Source organism: Vombatus ursinus, unplaced genomic scaffold (assembly GCF_900497805.2).
Source record: "Vombatus ursinus unplaced genomic scaffold, bare-nosed wombat genome assembly UNPS02014822.1, whole genome shotgun sequence".
Taxonomy (NCBI): domain Eukaryota; kingdom Metazoa; phylum Chordata; class Mammalia; order Diprotodontia; family Vombatidae; genus Vombatus; species Vombatus ursinus.
The window spans coordinates 1,424,885-1,449,169 of NW_020954600.1; the positions used below are offsets into that span (position 1 = coordinate 1,424,885).

General features: G+C 46.7%; 1 protein-coding gene across 7 annotated transcripts in view; it reads left to right on the forward strand.

Annotated features, from left to right (window-relative positions):
• The window catches only part of AMBRA1 (autophagy and beclin 1 regulator 1), a 189,589-nt gene that overhangs the window by 34,075 nt on the left and 131,229 nt on the right, over positions 1–24,285 (forward strand). For 3 of the 7 annotated variants that reach the window (XM_027837763.1, XM_027837764.1, XM_027837765.1), the window contains exons 2-8: positions 1,231–1,484; positions 1,810–1,868; positions 3,386–3,569; positions 5,393–5,565; positions 6,646–6,712; positions 7,312–7,458; positions 7,741–8,798. In XM_027837763.1, the coding sequence (XP_027693564.1) occupies positions 1,350–1,484; positions 1,810–1,868; positions 3,386–3,569; positions 5,393–5,565; positions 6,646–6,712; positions 7,312–7,458; positions 7,741–8,798 (1,823 nt within the window). In that variant the 5' untranslated portion in view covers positions 1,231–1,349. Of the gene's footprint in view, positions 1–1,230; positions 1,485–1,809; positions 1,869–3,385; positions 3,570–3,921; positions 4,062–5,392; positions 5,566–6,645; positions 6,713–7,311; positions 8,799–24,285 lie in introns of those variants that run through there. The other 4 variants (XM_027837760.1, XM_027837762.1, XM_027837761.1 and 1 more) reach the window with 2 other exon arrangements.

Sequence of the window (24,285 nt, forward strand, 5' to 3'; positions counted from 1 at the left end):
TCCCAAATGGCTCTCTCCCTCTTCTTCATGCTTTGTGCTAAACACTTCCTTCTTGGAGAATCCCACTCTGCCTTCAGGATGCAGCCAAGGCACCACCTTCTCCTTGATATCCTTCCTGATTCCACCCAACTGCTAATGCCCACCCTCGTAGTTAATCTCTTGGCATTTATTTGATTTATTCACCTTTTATCTATTCTGTAGGTACTTATGGATGTCTTTGTTGTCTTCTCCATTAGACTTGCCAACAGGAGTTGTTTTATTCACTGTATCTCTATTCCCAGGGCTTGGCACACAGCTTGGCACATACATCAGAGGGATTTAATGCTTATTGATCATGTGAGTGTAAGGAACTCTCAGGGAAGGAAACTCATTCTCCTAGTATAGAGCGACATTTTGGGGCAACTTCAAGTCCTGGAGGGTTTCCTGGGGCACCTAGAGGATCCATGCTTCGTGTTATGTGCTAGAAGCAGGATTTGAACCCAGGGCTTCCTGGGTTGAAGACAGCCCCATCCCCTCCAGTAGGCTGCCTTTTGCCTGGGATATAGTGGTTAATATAATTTTTCACTTTGTATTTTAAAAGGCTATGTCCCATATAGATGAAATACCAGTAGCAGGATTTGAGGTCCTGGTATAGCAGAAAGTTTCCTTTTGATTTTGTTTTTCTTCTTTTTCCCCTAATTTTTTTTGGGGTAAAAAGCAGTCATAGTGCTGTCAAACAAAAAAAGAAGAAAGATGGGCATTGATGCAGCATTTAAAAATGGATAGAAGAGAACAGAGGGAAGACCAGAAAAAAACAGAGACAAGCAGAACACCTTTAAAAGTTACATGTGAAATTTATGCTATGATGAAAAGGTAAAGCCTGCTATCCGCAGCCTACTTTATATATGGAGTGCTCTTTTGGTGTTTAAATTCAGAATAAAAATACAAATTTTAAAAAGCTTCTTTGTTTGGTAAAGTATGAAGTTTGTGATTATTTATTTTTTGTTGCTGGGGCCAAAACCCATTATTGGGACCTATACCTTATAGCAAGAGGAAAAGTGAATTGACTTAGAATAAGTTGAGGTGGGGTATCTTATTTTAGGATAAAAACATTCAAAACACCAATATGGAAGAAATTTCCCTACTTCCTCTTCCCTCCATTTTCATCCCTCATTTAAGCAGAATTGAATTTGTAGTGGGAAGTTTCTCCAGCCATGGAACAATCTTTTAATGCAATTTTTGTTTCTCCAGATTTCCATGAGGATAACTTCCAAGGACCTGGATGGCCTCGTTTTAGCTGCTTCCAAACCTGGAGCCAGTGCTTGCTCCACCCTCCTCTGTGCCTGGGGTGGTAGTGGTGCCTGAGAGCCATGAAGGTTGTCCCCGAGAAGAATGCTGTCCGGATACTCTGGGGTCGAGAAAGGGGCACACGGGCCTTAGGGGCTCAGCGGCTTCTGCAGGAGCTGGTGGAGGATAAAACTCGGTGGATGAAATGGGAAGGAAAGGCAAGAAACCTTTTGTCCTGGTAACTGGGGATGAAGGGTTCGTAGAGAGAGCCCAGCACTGGTCAGGCAAGGGTAGAGACAGACAGAGCTCGACTTGTCAGAGGAAAAAGGAGGAAGGAGGCAGCCCTCATTGGGAGTCACTTTCCAGTGGGGATGAGAATTTAGGGCCTAGTTCTTTCAGTCTCTGTCTGGAGCCTTGTTTCCTAATGGTTTGAGCCTAGACTTGTGTGTGCAGATGTGGCTTTTGAAATAGGGTTGTTAATGATTGTTCTTGGATGGCTCCAGGGAAGTCTTATCACTGTCTTCTCTTGTTTTTTTCCTCCAGAAAGTTGAGCTTCCTGACAGTCCACGATCCACCTTCTTACTGGCCTTCAGCCCAGACAGGTACTGTGCTCCCATCTGTAGCCTTACCTTTACTGTCCTTGGTGGTGGCACCATTTGGTTAGCGCAGCCTCACCTGAATCCTGCCTCCCTGTCCTGCCCTTTCTGAGTGGTAACACACAGACCAGTCGCTCAAGGCCCTTGGAAGCACTGCATGGATCAGTCCCTTTGCCCTTTGAAGGAAAGACGAGTTAGCAAAGGGGTCTGTGAAATGTCTTAGTCATGGTTCGAGGGGGGCCAGTGATGGAGAGGTAGCTTCATGGTTCTGAATGAGTTAAAAAAGACTGTTAACTCCAAAGGTGATACTGGGGATGAGGGAGACCAGCCAAAAAGCATTTCAAAATTCATCCCCATTCAACAAGCATTTAGTAAGCACCTACAGTATACCAGACCTTGTGCCAGGCCCTGGGGATACAGAGACAGAAATGAGATGATCACAGCCCCCAAGAGGGATGTGTTCCCCTGGGGTGCTAGAACATGCTCACAGAGGAGTAAAGTCAAAACCTAGACAGTAAAGGCAGATTGTCTGAGAGTGAAGAGAGCATTGAACCATGGTTGGGCGGTGGGGGTGGGTGTTGGAAATGGCATCTGAGCTGACAAGTGAAGGAGAAAGTCTATTCCAGGTATGGGGTCTGGCCTTGTAAGGTTTCTAACCCAGTACTTGGCACATAGTAGGTGCTCTGTAAATGTAAGTTATTCTTGGTAAGGAGACAGAAGATGGAATGGGATATGTGGGGACACCAAGTAGGTCATCATATCTGGAGCAGTGATCACAAGGTTTCTCCTGTTCAGGCCTTTATTAGCATGTGCCACTCAGTGTGCTGGTCATGACTGGGGAGCCCAAAAAAAGGCCAAAAGCAGTTCCCCCTCCCCAGAAGCTCCCAGTCTAATGAGGGAGACAGCATGCAAACAGCTATGTACAAACAAGATATAGACAGGATAAATTGAAGGTAATCACAGGGGGAAGGCAGTAAAATTAAGGGGGACTGGGAAGGGCTTCTTGTCTTTAGCTGGAACTGGAAATAAGTCAGGGGAGCTAGGAAGCCAAGAGAAGGTGAGAGAGTTCAAGCTTTTGGAGTTGTGACACACCACAAATAGAGTGTCACATTTGAGAAATAGCCAGGAGGCCGGTTGTCATTGGATTGCAAAGGGCGTGGAGGGACGTGAAGTGTAAGAAGACTGGACAGGTAGGTAGGCGCCAGGTTAGGGAGGGCTTTAAAGACCAAGCAGGCTTTTATATTTTTATCTTGGAGGTAATAGGAACCTACTGGAGTTCACTAAGTAGGAGGGTGACATGGTCAGACCTGTGCTTTAGAAAGGTCTTGTGATAGCTGAGGCCATGATAGAGTGTCCAGGGAACTGATGAGAAAGTGAGGTACCTATAGCCAAAAACTTACCCCGTTGCACGGCATTCTTCATCCCATGCAGGATGGGTGCTGATCCATGTTGGTTAGCCAGAACCAAAGAAGTTCTGCACTGTTTCTTCCCCTGCCTAGCTCCTCATTCCTTCTCTCTTGTAGGACGCTTATGGCCTCCACCCACGTGAACCACAACATCTACATTACGGAGGTGAAGACTGGCAAGTGTGTTCATTCTCTGGTTGGGCATCGACGTACACCGTGGTGTGTGACTTTTCACCCCACCATCCCAGGCCTCATTGCTTCTGGCTGCCTTGATGGGGAGGTTAGGATTTGGGATTTACATGTGAGTACTTCCTTTGGCTGCTCTGACCTGGGCTAAACTGATTGCTAGATACCTCCTGCCGTTGGTTTGAGGGGCAGAAGTAAACCCCTTTATGTCCAGGCTCTAGGTCATCTTTTTAGAACACCATTTTTTTTTTTTAGTGAGGCAATTGGGGTTAAGTGACTTGCCCAGAGTCACACAGCTAAGTGAGTATTATGTGTCTGAGGCCAGATTTGAACTCAGGTCCTCCTGACTCCAGGGCCGGTGTTCTGTATACTGCACCACCTAGCTTCCCCCTTGTAGATCATTTTTTTTTTTAAATTGACAAATTATTTTTCAACATAGCAGCGGACGTAGACAAGCCGAAATGAAAATGCCTCTGAAGTTCGGCCAGACAACCAGGACGTGAGAGCTGGAGGCACATGCCATTGCACCCTTCTGTAATGGAACCTTCCTTGAAAGGGAAGAGACCGTATGCTGGAACTTGACCCTGGCAGGATCGCACTGCCCACGGTGTTTAATCTCAGTTTTGTGGCTGTATGACTTTGTCTCCCTTTTATGGCGGCAGTCAGGGTTTTGTTGTCATTGTGGGTTTGCTTTCTGTACTCTGCATTGCTTCACGGAAGTCTTCAGATTCTGCCCATTGGTCATTCCCTGATTGTGGGGTGAAGGTTTTGTTTTCAGGCTTTGGCTTTTGCAGATGGTGCTGCTCTGAATATTACCTTTTCTTCCCTGTAATGATCTCTTCTGACTGTAAATCTAGTAGCAAGATTGCTGGCATAACTTCCATATATAACTTCATATTGCTTTTTGAGAGTGAGAGCAGTCCCTGGGCTCAGCAGCAGTAAAGGGTCTCGTTGGTTTTTCTGTGACTTCACCAGTGTTGAATTTTCTCATCTTTCACCCTGTTTAGTCTTTTTTTTTTGGTGAGGCAGTTGGGGTTAAGTGATTTGCCCAGAGTCACACAGCTAGTAAGTGTTATGTGTCTGAGGCTGGATTTGAACTCAGGCCCTCCTGATTCCAAGGCCAGAGCTCTTTCCACTGTGCCACCTAGCTGCCCCCAGCCTGTTTAGTCTTTGCTCATGCCTCAGGACTCTACCTGATGAACAGGAATGGCTTGTTGAATAGATGATAGGCCCCCCTTTTCTTCCCTCCAGCCTCGGAGGAGCAGCCAGGCAGCCTGGCTCCCAAGCCTTGTCTCTGTCAGCTGCCCTTTGTGTGGTTCCCAGACAGCACCAGGGTCTCCTCTAGGATTCTCTGGGGCACACCGGGCTTTGTCTGAATGTCCTTAGGCCTGGTTTGTAGGGAGGATTGTGCTTTAGCCAGTATGAAGATGTGTGGCCCACGTTCTGTCAGTCTGTGGCGTGAGAGGCTTTACATTGTAATTGTGAAAATTACTCATTGTAAAAGACGTGAGTGATTGAAAAGGACTAACCATTGAAGGAGTGTTGTATGGTCAGGGTTGGTTGCTGCTGCTGGTCCATTTCATGGGGTCCTATTTTATTTGTTTTTTGTTTTTTTGCCTTTTTGGTGAGGCAGTTGGGATTAAATGACTTGCCCAGGGTCACACAGCTAGTAAGTGTCATGTGTCTGAGCTCAGATTTGAATTCAGGTCCTCCTGACTCCAAGGCTGGAGCTCTATCCACTGTACCACCTAGCTGCCCCTATGGGGTCCTATTTTAAAAAGGCCCAGTGGACAGTAAATTATGTTAAATAGGTGTTTATAGTTAATTATGTTAAATTGGTTAAATAGGTGTTTATTTTAAATAGGTGAAATAGGTGTTTCCCTGTCTGTATGAGCTTATTGTCTAACCTGATAGTGATTTGGGAATGTTTATCCGTAGGGTGGCAGTGAAAGCTGGTTCACAGACAGCAACAATGCCATCGCCTCCCTGGCTTTCCATCCGACTGCTCAGCTCCTACTGATCGCCACGGCCCATGAGATCCATTTCTGGGACTGGAGCCGGCGGGAGCCTTTCGCGGTGGTGAAGACAGCCAGCGAGATGGAAAGGGTCCGGTGAGTAGCTTGTTCCATTAGCGGACAGTCCATGTGGCACAGGCCTGGAGTGGAGGGGGAGATCTTGTGTTACCACTTCTTCTATGTTCTTGTTTGGTATGGTTCTAGTAGCTGCTCCTACTGCCAAAGAAGTGAGGTTCTAAGGGTGTACATCCATGCAGCATCACTGTGAGGATAGTGTTTGTGTCCTGTGGGCCTTCCAGCAGTGCCTTATCGGGTACAGTTGGACCCTTGGCATAGTTATCAGATGTACCAGCTGAGTAGGCTTAAGGGCAGAATCAGTCTGTCAGGAAACATAAAATATGTTTTTGTGTTTCATGGGGTGAGGAATTCCTTTTTTTTTTTTTTTCTGTCTGTGCTTACATCAAATCTTTGCAAGACAGGAATTTTGGAGGAGTCAAGCATATAACAAAAGCTGCCAAATGGGATGTATCTTCTTGCCCCAAACTTAAGACATGGTTCTAACTTGAACCTGGAGTAAAAGTAGAGAAATTTTGTCTTCTAGTGTTTCAGTTGGACATAGACTCACTTTCTAGTCTAAATCATTAGGACTTGTTGCTGGGGCTATTAAAACGCAGTCATGACTCACGCTTCCAGCAGGTAGAGCTGTAGGGTGGACTGATCCCCAAGGATGGGTATAGGACAGTTCTGCTGCCTTACAGCCAGGCTGGGCCCTCCTGTGGGTAAGCACACTGTGCAGGAGAGCCAGCTGCTGGGGCTCCCAGGGATGAGGGTATCTGGTGGTGCTTCCAAAAGCTGCTGCTTCTTCAGAAATATGGGAACCCTGTTTATGAGGCAGGTGGGAAGGGGTAGCAAGAAGAACTGAATCTTCTAGCTAAATAAATGCCTAGGCATGCAATCTCGGAGTTTTTCAGTAGTGTTGATATAGAGTATAATACAGTATTTCCCAAGTTTTGAGTTAATACGTACTCTTTCTCTCTCTCTCTCCCTCTCCCTCTCCCCCTCTCCTCTCTTCTCCTCTCTTTTATTCCTCTTCTTTTCTTTTCCTTCTTCCTCCTCCTCTTCTTTTTTTTCCTCTCTCTTTGTCTCTCATCTTTTTCTCCGTCACTCTCATTTTAGGTTGGTGAGATTTGACCCCCTTGGACACTACTTACTCACAGCAATTGTTAACCCCTCCAATCAACAGGTAATTGAATTAATGATTTCCCCAGAGCTCCTAAGCCCCCCTAAACTTTGGGTTATCCTAGGTCACTTAGGCCTGCTTTTTCCCCTCTAATGAATACGTCTTTGCTTTCAGACAAGTTCCAGAATTAGTTACAGGTGGTATGTCCAAAGTTAGAGCCACAGTCGTCCCAAGAGACTCAGGCCTGGCTTTCCTTTGGAATGACAGCCTCCCCTTCTGTCACCACAAACAAGGTTTTGATGGCTCCTTTCCTTGCTGTGATTTTGGCTGGCTGGCATTTTTCTCTTGCCCGCTGGCCTCCTTGTCATGGAGGAGGTAGCTTGTACGTGGAGATTGGTTTTCCTGCTTTATTCACTTAGGCTTAGTTCTACCCTGAAGGAGTGTTGTTTAATTCTGTATCCAAATCCATGTTTTAGAGGCCCAGACCAGGTAGTTTTGAGAAGCCTGTGCTCCAGGATTAAGGGGCTGTGCTTTGTTGTGGAGGGTTTTTCCTCCTTGGGGTAATGCGGTTTAGCCGCTAGTGTTTCTTGGTTTGCCTGGAAATGCTAAGTGCTGTCCCTTGCCCTTGTCTCCCTGCTTTTCCCCAACGTGGTCTGTTCCAGAGTGATGATGAGCCAGAGATCCCTGTGGATGGCACGGAGCTGTCTCATTTCCGCCAGCGTGCTCTCCTGCAGTCCCAGCCTGTCCGCCGGACGCCTCTTCTGCACAACTTCTTGCACATGCTGTCCTCCCGTTCCTCTGGCATCCAGGTGGGAGAGCACAGCACAGTACAAGATTCTGCCACCCCCTCACCCCCGCCTCCTCCACCGCCTCCCCCTCCACCCAGCACGGAGAGCACCAGGACGTCTGCTTACACCAGGCTCCGAGAGCGGGTCAGCTGCCCCCCAGTCGAGTGCTGCCAGCCCCTGGGGATGCTGTGCCTTTGCAGTCGCTGCTCTGGTGCTCGAATTCCTTCTTCCCTCTTCCCACACCAGGACAGTGCCCCCTCTACTTCTGCTGGGGCTGCTACTGCTTCCTTTTCTTCTGTGCAGACCGAGCCCTACCATGCCCCGGAGCAGGCTTCGTCAGCGCAGCAGGACCAGGGCCTCCTGAACCGCCCATCTGCCTTCAGCACAGTGCAGAGTGGCACTGCGGGTAACACACTCCGGAACCTCAGCCTGGGGCCCACCCGGCGCTCTCTGGGTGGCCCTCTCTCCAGCCACCCTTCCAGGTATCACCAGGCCGGGAGGGAAATAGCCTCTGGGCTCGGAGGTTCTGACTGGACCCGAACGGTGCTAAGTATGGACTCTCGCTCTGAGGCGGATACTCTGCCCCCACCAAGGACCAGCGCCTCTTCAGTGAGCTTACTGTCTGTGCTGAGGCAGCAGGAAGGCAGCTCCCAGGCATCGGTGTACACCTCCGCCACTGAGGGGAGGGGCTTCTCAGTATCAGGGCTGGCCACTGAGGCAGACACGGGCAGTAGCTCGGGCCAGAGTAATAACTCAGGCAGCATCCGAAACGAGCTGCAGTGTGACCTGAGACGCTTCTTCTTGGAGTATGACGGGCTCCAGGAGCTTGACCCAGGCCTGGGGGGAGACCCTACTCCAACCCAGCAGGCCCAGGAGATGCTCAACAATAATATTGAGCCAGAGAGGCCAGGTCCTTCCCACCAGCCCACCCCACACAGCAGCGAGAACAATTCTAACCTCTCGCGGGGCCACCTGAACCGCTGCCGTGCCTGTCATAACCTCCTGACCTTCAACAATGACACCCTGCGCTGGGAAAGAACCACCCCTAACTACTCAACTGCTGAGAGTAGTTCCTCCTGGCAGGTCCCTAGCGCCTTGGAGGGCCTGCCAGCAGGGGGCAGCCAGCTGCCCCCTGCTGATGGCACTGAGGGAGGGCGAGTCCCCAGCTCCAGCAGGCTGGAGTTGAGCACTTCCACCAGTGCACAGGACGAGAGGACTGTGGGAGTGGCCTTCAACCAGGAGACAGGCCACTGGGAACGAGTTTACAGCCAGGCGGCTGCCAGCAGACCTGGGAATGTATCACAGGAGGCCTTAAACCAGGAAATGCCTGAGGAAAGTTCTGAGGAAGATTCACTCAGGAGGTAAGAGAGCTGTGACCCTGCCTTCCATCCCTGACCCCCTCCCAGGGCTGCTGTAGACACTGCTTCTTGGGCTCTAGGACTGTCCGTCTCCTGGGCCTCGGCTTTGTGTAGGATGTAGAGCTAAAAGGGACCTGAGAAACCAAGTCCAGCCCGAGATGAGTTCAGAGACTTCCCCAAGGTGATGCAAGCTAGTTAGTCACAGATCCTCAGTTGGCTCCGGTGCCCTGGCCATTATACTAGGCCTCTGCATTGCCTTTTTAGAAATCCTTGCTTTCCTACCAGAGGTCAGATGGACCTTAGTGGTTTGACTCACTTTCCCCTGAGGAACCTGTATACCTTCTGACCCTGTCTTAGCCTAGATCTGATGTTCTCTTGGGCATGTCAGAATAATAATTTCTAAGGCTACAGGAAGCATCCCTGCTATGGCTGAAGGACTCTGTCTGACACAGGAGGGATTTCCAGAGTCCTGGCCTGTGTTGAAAGGAAGGAGACCACAGCTTCTAATGGAGAGAAACAAGACCCTCTTGAAGGAGGGCTCCTGTTTCAGTTGTTCAGGGATGGTGCTGATCTTTCACCACTCTTTCTACTGTGCGTTGGGCACTTGATGGTCTCTTGTAGATAGAGAAGAGAACTCGGGTTTCTGGGGAGAAGCATTGTCCTTGTTCACTGACTTATACTTAGTACCTCATGACGATGCTGACGTGGCTGTTCTCTCCTTCCTGGGCTCATCATCAGAGTGGGAGCGTCATCTTGTCCAGGCCTCTCCAAGGCTCACAGGTTTAGTACGTGGTGGAGTCTGGGATTTCAACCCCTTTCCCTTGACTTGGGTCCATTCTGCTTTCCACAGTGTCTTGCTTTTCCTTCTCAAAACCAGGAGTCCAGAATTTCTCCAACCTCAAACTTTTGGCTTTTGGCCTTATTCTGGGTTGGAGGTAGATTTGGGGTGTGTGGGTACCTGTAGTGGGCAGCAGAATTATTCATACAAGGGAGGGACTCTCTCACAGCTCAGAATTTCCATCCCAGACAACAGCACAATGCGAATAAAGGTAGGTGTAGTTTATTATTCCCACACATGCATACTCTGTATCTTCATTTATTAAGCATTTCTCTCTATATTTCTGTAAAGGTCAAATCCAGGATAATTGCCAGTCTCTTAGACGATGTCTGTTGGGTCCAGATAGTGCCTCACTGCATTGTTTGTTCTGCTGAAGTATGTGAAATTTACCTGTGACAGATGTCTGTCAGGAGCTGGGGGGCGGGGACCCCCAGGGTCAGTTTGGTGGTGATGCACAGAGTAATTGATGTGTCCTACTATCTGAAGGCTGCTTCAGTCAGCCAGCAAGTGTGGAGGGCCTCCCATGCTCCCATCTGCATAGGGGATAAAGAGGTAGCCTGACAACATAGTGTCTCTGCCTGTCCTCAGGGAGCTTCTCGTCTTGTTGGGGCATGAGATTTACAACTCGAAACAGTTATCACAGAACATTGGAAAGTGTTAAACTGTGTGCTGCAATAGAGTTTTGGAGAAAGATCATTGCAGGGTTGGGTCATCAGGGAGAGCTTCCTGGAAGAGGTGGTAGTTGAAGGAAGCCCTGATAAATAAACAAGATAAGGGTGATGGCAGGAGAGGGGAGTGATCCATTCTGGCCGAACAGCCTAAACAAAGTAAAAAATGAGCAAACTATATGGAGGAGTTAGCGATTAGCCTGAGTGGGGCCCAGGATTCATGTAGAGGAGGAGGGAGACTGCACTGACCAAGGTAAGGAGAAGTGAAGTCATTCTGAACAGCCATCTTGCCCACAGAGGTGGGTTGGATCAGAACCTTGGCCTGAGCCCTGGAATTTGACAGTTGGAGCTACAGCTGCCCTAATTCCTTTGGCTCATTCTGGCCCCAACCCTGAGGCAGCCAGCACAGGACACAGGTCTGAACGAGGCAAATGCCCTAGTCAGTTCATGTTGACTTTTGGGAATGCCGGGGTTTGTCACCAGCACCCCTGGAAGGTGCTTCTGGGTCTGATTCTGCTTTGGGATCTGAGACCCCAGAACAGTCTCTCCCCTTGCTTACTTTGGCAGTAACTCAATGAACACTTGGGTTATTTTTCCTTTAGAAATAGCATTTTTACAAATTTGTATGAAACTTTTTGTATGAAACTCTGATCTCTGCCATAATGCAGCCCTCTTTTAAAGCAAACCTATTGAAAATCCAACAACTGTTTTGACTTTGTGCTGGAATGTGCTGAGGCTAACTCAGGTGAGGTTTTATTGAACAATTTCCAACAAATATACATATACTCTTCAAGCAAGGGTGTATTCTTGTACCCGTGCTTTGGGTGTGTGTTGGGAGAAGGAGGATCACATGTGTTTCTGGGTGAAGGGAAGACAGCCACTTTTTACTGTGGACTGGGAGGTTGTGAGCCCTGTGTCATCTGCTGGCCTGGAATACTCCCCCTCCCATGTCCAGGGTACGCACACCTGGGCACCGGGCCACTCGGAGGTACTCGAGTACCGCTGCTAGGCTGTTGCTGTGTGTGAGCTGCCCGCTGCAGGCAGTGACTGTTACTGATGGTCATCCTAGGAAATAGACCTGAAAGGTCCTCTGGTGGAGCCTCCCCACTGTGAACTGGGAGTGGAGCGAGTGACACGGATTGTGCTTGCTCTGGTTGTTGGGGGAAGGCTGGGAGCATTCTCGTCTTTGGCACTGCCCAGCTAATTAGTGTTGTTGGCAAATGCATGGGAGGGGGTGTCTCTGCAGCGCTCTGACTGGGCAGCAGAAGCTAATTTTGCATCCGAAGCTCCTCTTCTTTTGTTCATGGGCAGCCTGTGTAGTATGACTCCTCAGTTCCCCCTTCAGCTTTACAGCTTAGTTCCTGAGCCGTGACGGATTTGGTGCTTCCTTTTTCCAAGGCTAAGGCTTTAAAGACAGTTTTCAACACCTGATAGCACCTGACATTATGACTCCCTCCAGTAGGTGTCACTCTAACCTCTAAAACTAATTACATTGCAATAACAGGCACTTCTTGCTTTAAATTTGCATTACTCACATTCAACTTTACATAAAGAATTCTGAAAGAAATCCACATTCTAAAAAACACCTATGTTAACTTTGCTGTACGGGACTGTACTGTCTCTCTGCTTCTGCACTTTGGCTTGGCGCTCTGTGGCCTCCCTTCCGCCAAAAACAAAATAAAGCAAAACAAAAAACTCTAAAAGAAAAAACCTTCCAAGCGAAAACAGAAGAATGGATACATGAAGAGACTGCCACTGCCACCACTGGATGGGGGCTTGACAGGAGACCTCAGGCACTGAGACATCTTTTCCCTGCTTGGTCCATCTGCCTGTGTGTCTGTCCTCGGCCCTGGCGTGTTGCCTGTCCTTTCCTGTCTGTGTCCATGTCTGGCCTCCACGTGTCAGCAGACCTTCCCACCCCCCACCCCCCAGCACGTTCTTCCTCTTGGTTCTAGCCAGGCCCCCATGTGTTCCTCCCCCTGCTCTTCCTTCTCTGTCCCTGGCCCCCATGTGTCCTTGAACCCTGTGCCAGCATCCTCTCTCCCTTTCTCCCTCCCCACATCTGAGGGCAAATTCACATTACATAAAAATCTTTTTATATAGAGGTCTTTGGAACTGTCTACTTACATAAAGTGAGAACTATCTGCAGTTACACAAAATATTCACAGTTCTAAGTTCACAGGCCCCCTGAAATTTATCCCCAGACCCCTTAACCTTAAATTAAGAACCATTGCTCTCAAAGTTTTAAATTAGGGAAAAGAGAAAATGATTAGAATCATTCATCATTTAGTAATTTCATATGCCATACTTCACTTCTTCAGTACTTAAGGATCACAGTTGATTGGACATCCCTTCCTTTGTCTTGCCCCCTAACTGCAGGTCTTCCCCAGGGAGCTCTCTGAGCCCCCCTACTCTTCTCTCTCTTTGTTGTCTTGGTGACCTCATTAATTCCTGTGGTTTTAATTCTCTCTGAGCCGATTGCTGCCTCCCAGATCTCTATATCCATCCCCGTCTCTCCCCTGAACTTCATATCATCACTTGCCTATTGGACATTACAAACTGGATGTTCTGGAAACATCTCAAACTAGACATTGTCTGAAATAGCACACCTTGTCTTTTCCGTGGAACTACTCCCTCTTCCACACTTCCCTGTCGCTATTGAAGGCTCCGCCATCCATCCAGCCCTGTAGGTTTGTAATTTTTGCCTTTTTTTCCTTCCTTACTCTCCCTCACCTACAAATTCAATCATTTGCCAGATTTTGTGATTTCTGCCTTCACAACCTATTTTACAACATGGCTGCCACTGTAGTCCAGACCCTCACCATCTCTGGCCCAGATTATTCATTAACCTTCTAATTGGTGTTCTTACCTTACCTGTTCCTGCTTCAGCCCATCTTGCATACTGCTGCCAAAGTGATTTTCCTTAAGCATAGATGTGATCATGTCACTCTCTTTCTCCATCAACTCTAGTGCTTCCCAGTTGCCTCTAGGATAAAATGTTAATTTCTCTGCCCTCACCTCTGACCCTCATAGAGTCTCTTTCTTCCTTTAAGATGAAGCTCAGGCACTGCCTCTGACATGAAATCTTTCTAGATCCCCTCCCTTTTAAGCTACCTTGCATTTAACTAGTTTGTATTTATTTTTATTCTTTTTCTTTGTGTGTGTGTGTGTGTGTGAGAGAGAGAGAGAGAGATGGAGAGAGAGAGATGGAGAGAGAGAGAGAGATTGTCTTCCTTTTTAGACTAAACTCTTAGAGGCAGTCAGCTGTAATGTAATATAATGGCTAGATTATTGGAGGTGGAGTCAGGAAGACCCAAGTTCAAATTGACGTGAGCTGCATGACTTTGGGCAAGTCAGTTAACCTCTCTCAGCCTCATTCCTCATCTGTTAAGTGGGAATCGTATTGTTGTGAGACTCCAATGAGATAATATTTGTAAGGTGCTTTGATAATCTTAAAGAGTTATATAAATGTAGGAATTGTAATTAAGTGGAGTTGTTTCATTCATTGTATTTGTACTTCCAGTGCCTAGCACGTTGCCTGGTATGAAATAGATACTTAATAATACTCGTTAATTGATATATTCTAAGACATTAGACCTCCCTAGGGTTCATAATTCCCTTGGTTCATGACCAACTCCCTTGCTTCATACTTCTCTCTGAGCAGAATTGGAACCAACAGTATCTTGCTTGGGGATTAAGAGAATTTCCTTGCTACCAGCAATCCACTCAGTGAAATCCCTAGGAAAGTTGTTGGTTCTAAGGGTGTTCATTGTTAAAATTGCAGGTACCCCAGAGATATAAGGTTTGAGAACCATTTCTTGTCCCCCTGTTCTCTATCCCAGTGTGAGGTTCACTGGGGCCTGGGCACTTACATGAAGACTACCTATGAGTAGGAGGTCTCATATTTCCCTGGGAGCTCTTTTTTAATCTTATACTGAGGAAGGCTAGGGGGGAAGATGGTGACAGGTGAAAGAATTCTTGGGAAAAATTAATGACCTGGAAAGGTTCCCATTCAGAGCTCTGAATTTCTTTCATTTTTAGTCAAGAGATTTCTTTGGAGGATGGAGTAGCCTTGAGCCTCCAGAAACTGCAGCTTTAATAGTTGTCTGAGCTTGTTGTATTCATTAGCTGGATTCTCCTGGTACCCAAAGTTAGAACAAGGTGGAGTGGAAGTAAATGGCTTTATCTAGAGGACTCAGTTACATTTTCTTATTCCTATTCATCATATCCACAAGAAAGAGACGACTGAGGAAGAAACATGCCAGTTCTCTAAGCCTGGCAGTAATGAATGGGGGGCAGTGTGTGTGACAGGAGCCCTGGACCCAGAGTCAAAAGACCTAGGTTCAAATCTGGCCTTTTACATTTTTACTAGCTCTCTGACCTGACAGCAAGTTCCTTAAATGCTCTCAGACTCAGTTTCCTCATTTGTAAAATGGGGGTGATAGTACTTGTACCTGCCTGTTACCTACTGTGTTACTGGGTTACTGTGAGGATAATGTAAGGTAACATTTATAAAGTGTTTTTGAAACCACTGTATAAATGTTAGCTATTTATTATTATTTCTGTACAGCTCATCTGTAGGGTTGAGATTTTAAAAGTATGTGTTTCTAGGACTCCTCACATCTCTGGAGAGCATTCTTCTCTAGCTCTAACATTCTATGATTAGATGAAAACTGAAACATTTTTTGTATCACATCCTTTTCTTTTTTTTCCCTTTACCATACTGTTGGGGTGCTGGTGGACATTCCTTTCCATAATGTTAACTTGTGACACCTAAACTTTGGTTCTGGGCTGATATTACCATTGCATCCGCTTTCTAAGTCGTGGTTCAGCTGTTCTAAAAACTGTAGTCGGTTCTGTGCAGCAGGTCAGCCAGCTTTCACCTCAGTTCTCTTAGGAAAGCCCAGGCCCAGCACATTCTTTGAGTCTCCTGGCATCACATATAACTTTGTGCTGCTGATATTTGGTTTGGCATTATTTAGTGCCTTTAACATTTCTGCCAGTTGGTGCTTTTGCCATCTTTCTCCTTAAAGCTTTTACCACTTTCTAAACATCTATCCTTGGCTCTAATATAGTTCTGACTAGGTTTGAGGGCTGTTTCCCACTGGTGTCATATACCCTTTTTTGGTGGTTGTGTTAGGCCAGAAATGTATTCTGCTTGTAGTATAGTGAGCTTAGAGTTTGGACAAGCAGGGGTTCCCCTTTTTCCCCCATGTTTGAGGTGTGAGCATTACTAGAAACCCTGTCAGTTCAAGAGGAACTTAGATTTCCCATCATTTCCTTCCTTGGGAAGGGTTGTATTGTGCCCACGTTTCATTTCATTCCTCCTTCCATAGAAGATGATTGCTTGTTTTAGGGAAGCTGGGACTTTTTCATCCGCTAGTTAAGGCTTTATTATCTCCTAATTTCAGCCACCAGGAGGAGTTAATGTTCTTCTCTTTTACACACCAATACCCACAGGAGGTAGTGAAGCTTCCTGGCTCCAGCATAGATTGGTGTTGGGAGCCTCAAACCTTTTCTGTTCCCCCAAGCTCTGTTATTATTAACTCATTACCTCAGGCCACTTGTTTTCTTTGGGTCTTCCGGTTAAGAAATTAGAAGAATCCTGCTAATACCTTGCTCTTCCAAGGCAGTTTTGGTTATGGTGTTGGAACTCATTTGTTGCCAGGGAAGGTAGGTGGTAGAGTAGAGTTAAAGGCCCTGGTTTTAAATCTTGACTTTGCTGTTTACTGGCTGTAAACTTTGGGCAGATCCCTTCCCCCTTGATGTTTAAACCCCGGCATCTATAAAATGAAGATTGCTGGTTGCTGGTGTGCCTTCCAGCTCAGATTCCAATGATACTATAAAGTTATTTTGAATTAGACCCTATTCCGAAGCTGGAGGCCAAGCTGATTGTAGAAAACTTTGATTCCCCAAGGGATACAGCCTGCCCCCCTCCTTCCCAGCCTCGGAGTACCCTGCCTAGTCTTGGTGAGCCCCAAGCTTAATCCTGTGGGTAGCCAGAGCATGAAGGTAAACACACACTTTGCGAGTGAAGTGCCATACAGTCAGTGTAGTGTTGTCCTGTGAATAGCAGAGAGCTTGAGACAGAGAGCAAGGGAGGAGGGAAGGAAGGGAGAGAGAGAGAGACACACACAAGCAGACAGATGGACGGACGGATGGATGGAGAGAGCGTGATGCTGAGAAAGATGAGAGAAAGTACTGACTGCTTGTACCATCTTTGTGGGGTGAAGAGATGCTTTTCTTGGGTCTCACATTTCTGAAGTGATCTGAGGTTGAGGGAGTGCTTTGCTTTATAATGCTGTAGAGTAGGGAGTTTAAGTATGACTATCTCTATAGATGAGGAAGTCATGTGACCAGGAGCTCTAGAAGGAGCCAGGTCCTCTGATTCCAAGACCTGGGCTCTTTTCCTAACATGCTGAGTATACATATATGTCTTAGACTATATGCAGCTCCAAGCTGCTGGCTGTGCTGGCTCATAGATTCCTGTTTTCTGGGGATGGTTGTAATGGGTGGAAGAAAGGGTCCTCTTGGGAGGCTGGTTTCATCACTGTTTTATCCAGTGCTTCCCAAGAGAAATACTTACAGTTTGGAGTTGGGTGCGTCTCACTGTCGGAGGTGTTGGGTTGGGAGCAGATTCCTTTTCCTGAGAGAGCGTGCCTGGCAGGCAGCCCGTCCCCCACCTCAGGCCAAATTCACACCTGTTCCATCCAAATTACCCCCATCATCCCCCTCTCTTCTCTGGAGAACGGCTTTGTGTACACACACCCTGAGAACTTGAAAAGATGTAATCGCCTCTGGCAGCTCAGGGAGCTGGATCTTTATGGGGAAGGCAGCAGGCCTGGAAGAAGAGGAGCTACGAGTTTGGTGAGTCCAGGGGGAGCAATTTCTCCTGTACTCCTTCTCACCCCTTTCATATTCCCTTCCCAACGGTGACTATTCAACCGAGTGCTCTCACTGTTCTGTTGGAGGTTTTTCCTAGACAATAACACCAGGTGTATGTAGGGGTTCTGTTTGCATAATGGATTTTGCTTATTGTGATTGTTCCCAGCCATTAGCTGTGCCAGTTGGCTTCCGCTCCTTCCCCTGGACCTGCTTGAACACATTTGCAGAGGCTGCTATAGTCAGATCCTGGATTGGAGGATGTGACTTTTCTGGGGCTTAGGGCCAAGCTGATACATTTTCTTACACATGTCTTTTAGCATGGTTCTGTGAAACTGGCCCATAGAGAGCGCGTGAGAGAGAGAGAGAGAGAGAGAGAGAGAGAGAGAGAGTGTGTGTGTGTGTGTGTGTGTGTGTGTGTGTGTGTGTGTGTGTGTGTACTGTAGGCTTTCCCAAATGTGGCACTGCTTTGCTCCTCCATGGAAGGAGCTGGTTGTGTTAGCATCCTGTACCCCACCCCCACCTAAGCATGACTCACCCCTTGGGCTCCCCTGCTGGCTTTGGGCTGGCATATTGAAGTCCCCCTCACCTACAAAGTTGCCTGACTTACTTATAATGGAAGCAGCAGCCAAATTCCTCCTGTTTCCCAAGAAAGAGAGTGGGAGTTTCTCATCCTCTTAGCTGCCTGGTTCCATCTGGGAAAGCAACATCGTACCAAGCCAGATGGCTGGACAAGAGGAGCTGGCTGACCTTCTAAGTCACCACAGCAGTCAGAGTCTAGTACTCATGGGTGAAAGCTTTTGTCACCCTTTTTATACCCAGAGAATGACTTCTGGATGTCATGCCCCAGAACATATTATCTCCGACCCATTTGAGGTCTTACTCTTTGGATGTGTAGGTGCCAGGCTTGACTGAGGTTCTTTCCTAACCTCCTTTAATGGATGCCCACTAGTCCCAGAGTATTGAGGACAGTTTGTACCTCTCGGCAACAACCGTCCTACCTCATGTGACTGGGAGCAGAGCATCTAGCCAGGGTGGAAAGGTGGGGGTGGGGGGAATCCCCAAGAATAAGCCCTGTCACTGCTTCAGGGTCACCTGCCAGGAAGGAAAATCAAGACAGAGCAAAAGCAGACAGTGATGATAACAAAAGGACTAAAGGCTGAAGGGAGTGAGCTTGTCATGATAGAGTATTACTGGTTCTTCACAGAGTGCGCCTTTCCTGTATTGTACATATGGCCAGCTGTGGGCTGGTGACTCTTACCTCTCAGCCTCATTTTCTCTTCTCTCCTTCCCTGCCTCAGCTTCCCTTCCTCTGGTCTCCTGCCTTCTGCAAGGTGCTTCAGCTTTTCCCTTGTCTTCTCAGTCATAGTGGGTGTAACACTTAAAAAATTAATTTCAGCTGAAGCTGGTCTGTCTTCACAGAAATCCAGGCTGCTCTTTATGTCCCACCCCCCCAAATGATCTCTTTGGGAGGAAGTCCCAGACAGGGAACAAAGAATCAGAGTCCTGGAGCTGGAAAGGATCTCCAGCGACCTCTCAGCCTGGCTCGTTAGAGATGAGCAGGCTGAGGTTCAGACAGGGCAGGTGATCTGCCTGAGGTCAGACAGGTTAGGAATAATTTTAACCCAGGCCCTGTGACTCCAAAGCCATGATTCTTGACATTGTACCACATATTTTATAGCTAACCCAGTATAGGCACATTCATCAAGCATTTATTTATTGAGTACTTAAATCTGTGTTGCAACTGTATTCCATATTAATAATGAGAAAAATAACATTTGTGTTGCACTCCAAGATTTGCAGAGTGTTCTACAGATGTTATCTCCTTCACTGAGAGGACTGTGGTGAGTCAGACCTGTCCAGTCCAGGGATGAGGCTGCAGTCCCTCTGGTGGTGTGGTCAGAGGAGGAAGGGCACGTTTTGTGAGGGGCAGTTCACCTGAGTTACCGGGGATGACGCTTGCGTCTTTGGGGAACCTCTAGAGGCTTTGCCTCCTGCCATCTAGAAACACTCCTGCCCCCTCAACTTACTCTCGTTTAAAGTCGTGGCTTCCTTTTCCGGGATCTCTTTTCCTTGCAGAAGGATTTGTAGAAGACTTTATGGGTGGCAGAATGCCTTCCATATATCATTTCATTTGATCCTCACAAGAACTGTGTGAGAGAGGAACTATTATCGTCCTCATTTTAGAGGTGAAGAAGCTGAGGCTGAGGGAGGTTGTCCAGGGTCCCACAGCTGGTCAAGTGAACTCAGGGCTTCCTGAGTCCAAGTCCAGCGCTCTGTTCATGCCAGGATACCTGCTCTGCTTCCTCTTAATTCCGCACTGCTTTGTTCTCCCAACTTCCTGAGATGCAGCCAGCTTTTCATCTTTTCACAAAGAACTCTTACCCTTTTCGCTTGGTTATTCAGAGCATTGAGGTGGTGCAGTAGATTAGGAGCTGAAATTAGAGTCAGGAAGAGCTGGGTTTAAATCCTGCTTCAGACATTTACTAGCTGTGTGACCCAGAGCAAATCACTGAACTTCTCCTCAGCCTTAGCTTCCTCATCTGTAAAATGGGAATACTAGCGTCTACCTCACAAGATTGATGTGAGGTTCAAATGAGATAACATTTATATAGTGTTTTGCAAACTTGAAAGAATTCTTCAAATGCTAATTGCTATGAGCTATGTTTATCGTTATTACTACATGCTACAGTCGTTATTCATTACCTTTTTCTTTTAGCCCACTAGTGGCACCTTCTGGCTTCTCACATGAGACACTAGGAGCCTCTGGGGCATCTCTAGACCCCATTGAAGGAAACTGGTCTAAACTGAGTACTTTAAGGGCAGTATTGTCACATAAAGGAGCCTTAGGAAGTGACCAACTGTAAGACTGCTATTATTCCTTTGGTCATTTGTGTCAAGTAAAAATAGGGCTCCATGTAAGGGAGATCACAAAGCAGTTTAGTGCCTGCCTGCTAGGGTTGTTGTAAGGATTAAATGAGATAATATTTATTAAGTGCGTAGCGTAGGACCTGGCACATAGTAGGCGATATAGAACTACTGTTTTCTCCTTCCTTTTACCCCTTTCCCCCGACCCAGTCTTGACAGCAGTCGCTATTACGCTGTGGTGATACATACAAAAGTGGCAGAGTCATAACCCAGGCAGAGGGAGGGAACAGAGGGAGCCCAGCCTTGAGAGTGTTTCTGTGGCCATCTCAAAGTCTTGCCTGGGTACAAGTTGAGACTGAGTCATATGATCTGGGAGAAAGTAAGGTTAAGCAGAAAACTTTCCTTAGTTTCTTCCTTGTGGTATATCTAGAAGCTCATTTTCAAAGGTCCTCTGGTCCCAGTAGACAAACATATGTAGACCCTTATTTTTAGGGCTTATTTGAGAGAGAGAGAGAGAGAGAGTGTGTGTGTATGTGTGTGTGTGTGTGTGTGTGTGTGTTGTAGCCAAGCCTTTGCTTTTGGACAGATGTCATTACTTCAGGATGACCATCCTGCCAAATGGCTTTAGCTTTGGTGTTGAACTACATTTGATTTATCAGTTGTCATTTCATTTCTTGATTATCCAGGTGCTAATGCTGACTTCGTCTTTCCCCTCCTGCATGACTTCAGGGTCGCTTTTCCCTCCTCCTTCAACTCGGGCCTTGTGGGCTTAGGCTGTGGCTATCTGTGGGCTACTTGTACAAATGGGTGTCCAGGGAAGAAAAGCATATGTTGTAGGGTTAGGTGGCTGAGGGGGGCTGCAGCCCATGGATAGTTTTGTCTCTCCCAACGACTGCAAAACCAGCCTTGATATTTAGTCAGCTGGGGGGCTTTGGGTTATTAGTCTTCCGCAGCTAGAGCCCTGGGGCCTTTGCAACCACCTGCCAGTCTCTTCTTGCAGCACACTGGCCAAGAGGAACTTGAAAGTGCCTCCTATTCTGTTTAGTTTCGGAGTATTGTCTGGGTTTTGTTGATATTCTTGAATGTCTGACTTTTATTCCTTTGTCCTTTATTTTCTTTTTGTCTTCCTTTGTGTTGGTCTTTCTTTCTCCACAATAAAATCACACTGGGTAGAGTGCCATTTGTAAAGATATTTTTACATATACAGATAGCTGACAGGTCCCCAGGCCATAGGACTTAGAGCTTCTGATATCAGAAAGAAGAGAAGAGCCAATTTATACCTTTGGATTAGAGAGAGAGAGAGAGAGAGAGAGAGAGAGAGAGAGAGAGAGAGAGATGTTGTTGTTGTTGTTGTTTTTAAAGAGGTGAAATATTTTACCAAGCTGGAAATTAAGTATCTCCCAGCTTTTGTAGAGTTAATCTTCATCGTGGCAGTATTGATTGACAAGCTGGGGGATGGATTCTTGGGGGAACGGGGGTGGAGAGTGGAAATTGCAGCTTTCTCTGTTAATTGTACTTTAAGTGTCATTTGTGACAATTTCACTTTGTCTAGACAGATCGAAATGGTGGAGCAGTGGTACCAATGGAACTGAGTGCCAAGGCCAGTTGGTGATCAGCGTAGGCTTAAGTATGGGGAGTGGGGAGGGGGGACCCCAGGGGTGTGTTATGGGTGGTTGAGCTACATCAAATAACCTCTAGAGGTGAGAGGCATTGGAAGTCAAATGTCATGCAGAAGAGGTTTCTGGAAAGGAGTCTGTGATGGAGGGAAGATGATTACATTGGGTCTTTGTGCTGGCTCTGAAGTCTGTAGGCTGGGAATTGTTCAGGTCTCTGTTGGAATCTCTCTTTCCTTCTATTTCTGTAGGCTCCTGAAACCCTTTTACTTCAGCAGACACTAGCCAGGAGGGCTGCCTCTTTGCGTCTGATTAATAAAAGATTTTGCCTGCTGTGCACTTCCCATTTCTCTTGCTGTTGTCTTCGCTTTATCTGCTAACTCTTCTTGCCCTCCTAATATTGGCTTAAAGATTTTGCTTCATTACATGAAGCACTTACGTGTAGGCCAGGTTTATAATCATGTTGTCTTTTAAAGGTGTGTCATCCCTTAGTTAAAACATTATAGATGAAAATTTGGGTTTTGGGCGTGTGAAGGTGAAAAATAAGCCCTTTGAAGGGTAAACTCATTTGCTGGTTATTGAGGCCATTAAGCACACCCTGGTGTTTCTTTGTTGAATTAGGAGGATTGAAGAGCACCTTTCAGAATCTCAGTATGGTTGTGCAGATTCAGATTAGCCTGGTGATTTGTTCTTGTTGTTATGGAGAGAAACATTTTCAACGTTGCCAAGTACTTGAAATGATTGCTGGGGTTTGGGGGAGCCCTTCATCTAGATATATGTTACTTGGCCACAGTATTATTAAGTCTTAGCTCTCCAGTGGAGGAGATTTCCCCTAACAGCTGACTCTATGGGAGCTACCTCAGATGAATACAGGAACCAATACTATGGCTATGTGGATTAGCTCGGCCTTGACTGAAATTAGAATATAGATGGCTGTAAGTTGAAACATGACCCTCAAAATAATATGATCTGTAGAAGGGCTTTACATGACAAGGACAGGGCCAAGCAACCATTTCCTAGGCACGTTTGAAATCCATCCAGTATATATCTTCAGAAGAGGAACAGTCAGTGTACCCAGGATGGTCTGGCAAGACTGATCCACCAGTTGAAATCTAACCCTAACCCTATTTAGAGCCTGTGCTCTTTGACCAGGATTTTCATGGAATTAGCTTGGATTTTTTTGTGCTTTGGATCCTATCTCTACAAAAATGCTTTTTGCCCACCCACCATGCAGAGGTGTACCAGGAGGATTATGTTTATGTTTTGTAAAAGGTTCTTAAGCTTCTTTGGTGAAAGGTACTGTTTTCAGCACAAAGTCTTATGTATGAGCTGTAAAATGGTGCAACCGTGCCTTATTTCCTTTCTGAGCAGGCCTTGGGGGGTATGTCCCAGTGTTTTCTGCCTGGGGCTATCCTACCCTGCATGGGTCCTATCCCACAGCAGGGCAGGGATGGCCAGCCAGGCTATTGGGCTCTCTTGGCAGCCAGGCTGTGGGCTCTTCGAGTCAAATCATAGGACAAGGGCCCTGCAGTGATCAGCAGAGAGAGTGCCTATTACTGGGTAACTTAACACTAATTGCCAGTGTGTGAAACTGGGGAGGCTTAGATGCCTCTGCTTTAAAGAAGATATGTCAATTTGGAAATCATAATAGAGGTGTCATTTGAGAACACACAATTATTTTTTACAAAAGAGTAAGGGCTTGTCATCTTCACACACAGGCATGCGCCAAGGCAGAGAAATGGGGCCTGCAGAACTGAATTCGGAGGAAGGAAGAAACAACACTGCCGAGTTTGTGTTTGCCCTCTTGGCCTTTCATTTCTTTCCTGAGTACAGTCTTCTTTCCCCTACTTCCATCTCTCACTGTTCAGAGGCAGCTGAGATAGATCCCCAGGCAAGGAACTCTCCTCGAACTGCACCATTTAATAAGTCTCATAGGGACCAGGCCATAATGCATTTAATAGGACAATTATGTCAGCACTTTAACCTGACCTGCTTTACAAGTTCTCTAAGTGATTCCAGTGAACCTCAGCGCAGACCTGCAGACATTCTGGCGAGAGCCATTGGGTCATCCGGGGCCACTGAACAAGTTCTGTGTTTGCAGAGTCATCATTTCATCATCGTCATGGTTTGCTGATTCATTCACTGACTTAACAAATATTTGTTGAGTACCTACTGTGTTCACAGTGCTACAAAGTATACAATGAAAAATAAAACGTGGTCCCTTCAGAAAAGGGTAAGATTAAAAAAATGATAGCTAGCATTTCTATAACAGCTTACAAATATTATCTCATTTTATCCTCACAACAGTTGGGGGAGGTAAGTGCTAGTATTATCCCCATTTTACAGATGAGGAAACTGACAGAGGTCAAGTGACTTGCCCAGGATCAGACAGCTAAGTAAGTGTCTCAGGCTGGATTTGAACTGAGTTCTTCTTGACTGTAGGCCCAGCCCTCTTTCCCCTGCTCCAGCAGCTGCTTCTAAGATATGCTGTGAGACACCAGGTACTATGGAAGTTAAGAGGAGCAAGAGTTTTATCTGGGCTGAGGACCTCAGAGAAGGTTTCTTGGAAGAGGCAGCATTTGAAGGCAGTGTGGGTAGTGAAGAGAGCCCTGGACTGAAAG